This window comes from Arvicola amphibius, chromosome 2, assembly GCF_903992535.2.
Source record: "Arvicola amphibius chromosome 2, mArvAmp1.2, whole genome shotgun sequence".
NCBI classification, from domain to species: Eukaryota; Metazoa; Chordata; class Mammalia; order Rodentia; family Cricetidae; genus Arvicola; species Arvicola amphibius.
In genome coordinates this window covers 134,289,849-134,295,897 of record NC_052048.2, presented here as the reverse complement: position 1 = coordinate 134,295,897, position 6,049 = coordinate 134,289,849, and the positions used below count along the sequence as shown (strand labels likewise).

The following is a 6,049-nucleotide window of genomic DNA, read 5'->3' as shown; positions in this document are numbered from 1 at the left end:
TAGCCGCCCCCACTTGGATTCCAGGCACGACCCACCTCCAAGGCACGCTGGCCATCACTTTCTTTTCAGTACATCAGAAATCTTCAGGACTCAGTATGTGCTAGAGCAGCTCGAAAAACAGAGAACTAAATGAGTTGCTCCTTCCCCCAGACAGCCTATCCCCAGGGGCCTACCCTCGTCCAGGCATTCTCGGGGGCTCAAAAGCCAGGGGATCAATCGAGAAATTACTTCCCCCATGGACCTTTTCAAGTGAGAAATCTGCCCTCTTTCCTTTCTGGAAACATGCTTGTTTTCTCAGGGTCCAGTTTGCAATGTCTCTTGAGTTCCGATAGTCCCACCCTAGTTTTTGAAGGAGAAGACTCCATTTAGTCATCTGAGATCAAAGCGTGCCGTTGTAGCAGAGCCAGATCCCCCTACTCTCCTTACTCCCAGTAGAGGTGGGGGTTGACCTGGGGTTCAAACCATGTCAATCATGGTCACAGTGTTCCTTCACTCCAAAGAGGCCCTTGGATTGCCAGACGATCATGACCACTTCTGAGTCCATTGTAATTTTTAGTAAGGTATAGCTGTCTTGAGTAGAGGTCTTCTCAAATCACAGACAAACCTCCAAGAGATGTAATGGGGTGCTGGTAGTCATTTAGGAGGTCTCTGAGTGCATTCTATGGGATGACAAAGAGTTGAATTCAGGGAAAGACAAGACAGAGCTGTGGAGAAAGCAAAAGTGACAGCTTTATTGCAAAGAGTTCCCTTTGGGATGGAGAAGCCCGGAAGCTGGGAATGTGCTAAACCCTCAATCGGGTATTTTATGAGGCCCTTGGGTTCTCCCATTTCCTCTACTGGTCCTGTTTAAATACATATCCTTATGCTGTTCTTTTTTTATTTCTTTTTTTGAGACAGTATTTCTCTGTAGTTTTTGGAATCTGTCCTGGAACCAGCTCTTGTAGACCAGACCAGCTTCAAACTCACAGAGATCCACCTGCCTCTGCCTCCCAAGTACTGGGATTAAAGGTGTGCGCCACTACCGCCCAGTCTACTTTTGTCTGGGAACACGAAGCCACCATCTTAGGGAGCCATTTTCACTTTTCCTGCCTACCTATGTCCCTCTAATTCTCTCTCAGTAGCAATTTTATGAACTTTTATTATTAGTTTTTTAAAATGTCATAAAATAACACATAAAATACATTAGTGGGTACATCAGGCAGGTGGGCTACAGCCAAGCAAGGAAAACTGTGATAGACCCTAGCTGTTGTCTGACAGATCCTTCTGATGGGTGGAAACTAGGGCTCTGTTCATATATTCTTTTGGCCACAAAGGTGTCAGGTCATGTACAAAAGAGAGTAATAAGTGGCTCCTAAGGGGGCTAAAGATGCTTCCAATACACGTTGGCTCTAGACTTGAGGCCTTCCAGCTTCTTCCCATCACGGAAGCTCTAATCAGTCAGCCAGTCTGTGCAGGCACTGCTTCCTTCCGGGGATTCTCTTTCACATTAGCTGACAGTGGCCTGGTAGTACACTCCCAAAGGAATGTTAGGTCAGATGCAGAGGTAGGCAGTGAATGGCTAAGAAGGCATCTAAAGACAGCCGAAGAGAATCTGGCTCAGGGCCTGGAACAGTCCAATTCTCCACAATCATGGAGAGTTCTAATCTGTCCACCAGCTTTGTAGAATCTTTCTCTTTTCATTGGAGACAGGGTTTCTCTGTGTTGCTTAGGCTAGCCTCACACTCTTAAACTCAGAGACCTGGGTTCCTCTGCTTCCTGTGTTCTGGGATTAAATGTGTACGCCACCATGGCAGGCTAGTCTTACAGAATCTTATAGAATTTTAAATAGAGAAGGTTCCCCCCATGCTCACCCCAACTTCAGTTCATAGTCAGGATAGTTATTGATCTTACTATACCTATAAGGAAACTGAATTATTTTATTATACCAATAAGGAAATTGAGTTGTCTGGCTTAGAAATGTGGAACTGTCTGGGCCCAAGTTCTTGCCTACCTCAAAACTGTATAAGGAAAATCAAACAGGCATCACACCCATGCAAAGTTGGAGTCAAAACCCAAGCTAGTGGACCCTTTGACCAAGGGAAATAAATCTGCTTCCTTTCCCAGACAGCCTTCAGGTTCACTTGCAGCAGTGGGTCTCAACTTTCCTAATACTGTGACCTTTTAACACAGTTCTTTATGTTGTGGTGACGCCCCCCTCCCCGCAAACAAAATTATTTTCATTTCTACTTCAAAACTGTAATTTTTCTATGAATCGTCATGTAAATATGTATTTTCCAACAGTCTTAGGCAACCCCTGCGAACAAGTCACTGGACCACAGGGTCTCCTCTCACAGGTTAAGAACAGTCGGCTTACAGGAATGAATTAGCTGTGCTTTATCACAGTAGTCACAGTTAACAAACCTAGGTTTTAAAAGCATCAACGGCTTACAGAGTAAGAGAACAAAGCCATTGTTTTCAGGTTCTTAAATTTTTGAATGGGGACGGAAACCGAAAAAAGATAAACATTAAACAAGCTGTTGCTTTTAACACAGTACGCCTGTGCTTGAAGACTCTGAAGATAATCACGCGAGTCGAAGCCTAGCACTGTGTGACCGGAGTCCGGCCCTTGGCATCTGTGATGAGCCTTACGGAAAAGTTGGACACCCGAATGAGCAGTGGTTTTGTTCACAGTTTCGTAAAAGCGAAGGCGCAGCCACTGACACCGGAACGTCAGTCCTGCTCCCGGAACCACAGCGGCAGTGCTGGCTGTGCTGGGGCTGCATTCGGCAGAGCGCAAAGGGGGCGGGGCCTGGCCAGGGTGACCCGGCGGGTCGGTGCGGGGGAAGCGAGCTGCGTAGGAGTTCGGCGCGGTCATGCTGATCACCGCGTGCTGCAGGCTCAACCCGGCGCTGTGGGGGTCGCGCGCACCGTCTGCGGTCGCCGGGAGGTATCTTCTGGCGCCTGGGGTCAGGTCCTTTGCTGACCGGAACGACAAGACGGAGGAGCCCCGCACCTTCCACCCCGCGCTGCTGCAGTTCCTCGTGTGTCCGCTTTCCAAGAAGCCGCTTAGGTGAGAGTTGCCGGCCGCCTGTCCTCCGAGGAAGGGTGGTAGCCCAGCGGCCACAGCCAGCAGGTCCAGAGCCCACTCCCTGGCTGCTGGGGTCAGTCCCGCCCATGACGGGAGCCGGGCGTTTCTCCGGCTCTGCAGTGGCTGCTCCTTACCGTCAGTCCTGGACCCACAGGAAAGACAGGGTTTCTCATACTGGCGTCTCCAGAGCCTGTTGAAGCAGAATATCAGGGCCAGCGTCTGGACCTTTCTTCCTTTCTTTTTTTCTCACTCTCTTCCCCCATTTCCTCTCTCCCCTTGCCCCCGCCACGTCTCCTTTTTGCAGTGTGTGAGAGTTCACGCGCGTCAGAAGCCAAAGGTCACCGTGCATTCGTTGTCTTCAGTCTTTCCCCAATTTATTTTAGGAAGGGATCTCAGAACCTAGGACGAATTGAGCTGGGGCTTCACATCACTGAATAAGCTTACATACTTACTGAGGATCAGAACTTAGTTCCATGCGTTTTCAGGGCAAATACTTTATTGACCTACCTACATCTTCCCAGCCTTTTTCTTCATCTTTGCTTTTTGTTGTTGTTTGTTTGTTTGTTTGTTTTGAGACAGGTTTGGATATTTTGTATTGCCCTTCCTGAAACTCTTTATGTAGCCCAGGCTAGCAAGTTGTGGTACTTTTCCTACCTCAGCTCCCTGAGAGCAGGAGATTACAGGAGTGAGCGCCCCTCCCCTCCCCACCCCATTTCTTGTTTTCAGTGTTCGGCCACGCATAGAGACTCGGGATAAATCCAGAACTATTCACTATTTAATACTATATATATATATATATATATATATATATATATATATATATATACTATTTAATACTATATATAAAAATATATATAATATAAAATATATATATATATAAAATATCTTCCAGAGACTTGTGCTGTGCCTGTACACCTGATGCCCGGCACTCTTGATCTGACTGTGCATTGTCCCATGCTTCTAGTTGTGGCCTAGCAGGTTTTCATTAACTTCCAGCTGGTTTGGGGAGGAAATACACCCACAGTTCCAGACTCCAGAAACAGAATAATGGACAGCACTAACAAAATGCATAAATGATAAAACGTGGTTATCTTCGGGTTGCATGTTACTAGTGTTTTTTATCATCATTTTCACCTTCTAGATTGGTCCCTTTGTAGTGAAGAACTTGTTCGGTTTCCTTAAATCTTGAAATCACCATTTGCTTTACTGTCTACCTGTGTGGCTAGCTCACTGCGGACTTGCTGCTTTCCAGACTTCCTTCCTTTGTGCCCTCTTGCCATCCAGGTTTTTATTTGTATGCATTGATTCTCAGTGACTTCCTTCTGTTGTCTCATAAAAGTCTCTTTAGCATTTACATCAACAGAGGAAGTTTTTGTTCTGTTTTTGTTTCTTTTCTTTTGGAGTGATTTGGGATTGACCATAGCAAGGAAGAAATACTGGCCTGAAATGTAGACATCTTTTTTAAGTAGTATGAAAGGTTAAGGCATAACTTGGGAATGAAGTTTATAAAAGATAATAGGAGAAATACTGATTCTAGTGGGAATAACTACAGATTGTAACTTGGTTTTCTAAGAGAAATGGTTGGGTTGGCTTAGTGCACGTAAAACGAAAACTGCTGGAGGAGTAGCTATCAAGACCTGGACAGATGGTCTATTGATTATCAAGCTCTTCTGACCTTTGATTTCTCACAGTTCATTGTGTTCTTTTTCTCCCTCAGATATGAAGCATCGACAAATGAATTGATTAATGAAGAGTTGGGAATAGCATATCCAATCATTGATGGGATCCCTAACATGATACCACAGGCAGCAAGGACAATACGTCAAAATAAGAAGCAAGAAGGAGCGGAGCAACATTAGACCATGATTGTTAAAAGCGTGACTACTGAGTTCTCGTAATACTGTATACCTTTAAAACAAGGAAGGGCAACCGGGGAAGAACAGTGGTTCACTTCTGCCTGCTTGACTCTTCTTCCACTGCTCTCCTTAGCGGGTTTTTTCTGATCTGCTTTCTGGGGGAGAATTTCCCACAGGGCTGCACCAGCACAGCCGGGCTTTGCTTTTACAGTCTGCTCTTGCCAACTGCCATGCCAGTATGTGTGTGTGTGTTCTTCCACCTGCGGACCTAGATGGCTCTAAAGCATAGTACATGCAACCAGAGTCAGGATGACGTGTACATTAGTAAGAGGTCTAAGGCAGCATCTGTGGAAACTGCATGTAAACTTAGAAAAAGACTTGTCTTGCTTCTGTCAGGCTAGATCCATGAGACAGGCTGGGGAAGCTTTTCATGCATGTACTGTTCTCAGTGTTTTAGATTCACACTTAAAACTGCTGTATCAGAATTTCAGCAAAATATCGCATTGACAGCTACAATTATAGATTGACAGCTGAAGTCATTGCCTGCGGCCTGCTTCTCCCATTCATTTAAAGAGTAGTCATTCAGAATGTTTGTTTATTTCAAGGTCAGTAGTAAGCTTTAAGTACTTAGAAAATTCTGGGTGTATAAAATTTCCTCCATTACTTTGACATCACATGCTTACATCAATAATAAAATAAAATGTTGACAGTTTACCACAAAACTCAGTTTGCTGGGGTGGAAGGGTGTCTGTCTGAATGAATGTTTTTGTCTCAAGAGTCTGGTCGTAAGAGAAAATGTTGAAATATCTTGTGTAACTACATTTTATTTTTGGAGGCACTTAATATTCAAAGTAGTTGAATTTCTCAGAGAAGCGAGATACTTCCAGTAGGTAAGGTCAGGAATGGGAAGCCTATTATGTCCGTTTAAGTTTAGAGATACCTTTCAAGTTACACTTAGTTATTTCTGCCTTGGGAAATTTGGTAAGCCCTAAAGGCTTGAGCTTTGGTTTTCTAGAATTGGAACAGAATTGAGGCAAGCAAGGCAGTATCTGCTTTAGAAGCAGAATGATTCAATCCTTACCTTAAAGAAACTTAAGAATTGCCGGGCGGTGGTGGCGCACGCCTT

At 44.9% G+C, this 6,049-nt stretch overlaps 1 protein-coding gene across 1 annotated transcript; it reads left to right on the top strand.

The window, feature by feature from the left end:
• The first annotated feature begins 2,766 nt into the window (after window positions 1-2,766).
• Pyurf (PIGY upstream open reading frame) lies at window positions 2,767-5,637 on the top strand. Its single transcript, XM_038319469.2, has 2 exons — window positions 2,767-3,049; window positions 4,785-5,637. Exons 1-2 carry the CDS (start codon window positions 2,853-2,855, stop codon window positions 4,924-4,926), a joined length of 339 nt encoding a protein of 112 aa, XP_038175397.1. The 5' UTR covers window positions 2,767-2,852; the 3' UTR covers window positions 4,927-5,637.
• The last annotated feature ends 412 nt before the right edge of the window (window positions 5,638-6,049 follow it).

Coding starts and splice junctions, on each gene's coding strand:
- Pyurf (XM_038319469.2), top strand. CDS start 2,853: ATGCTGATCACCGCGTGCTGCAGGCTCAACCCGGCGCTGTGGGGGTCG. Junction 3,050..4,784: donor CTTTCCAAGAAGCCGCTTAG/GTGAGAGTTGCC, acceptor TTTCTCCCTCAG/ATATGAAGCATCGACAAATG.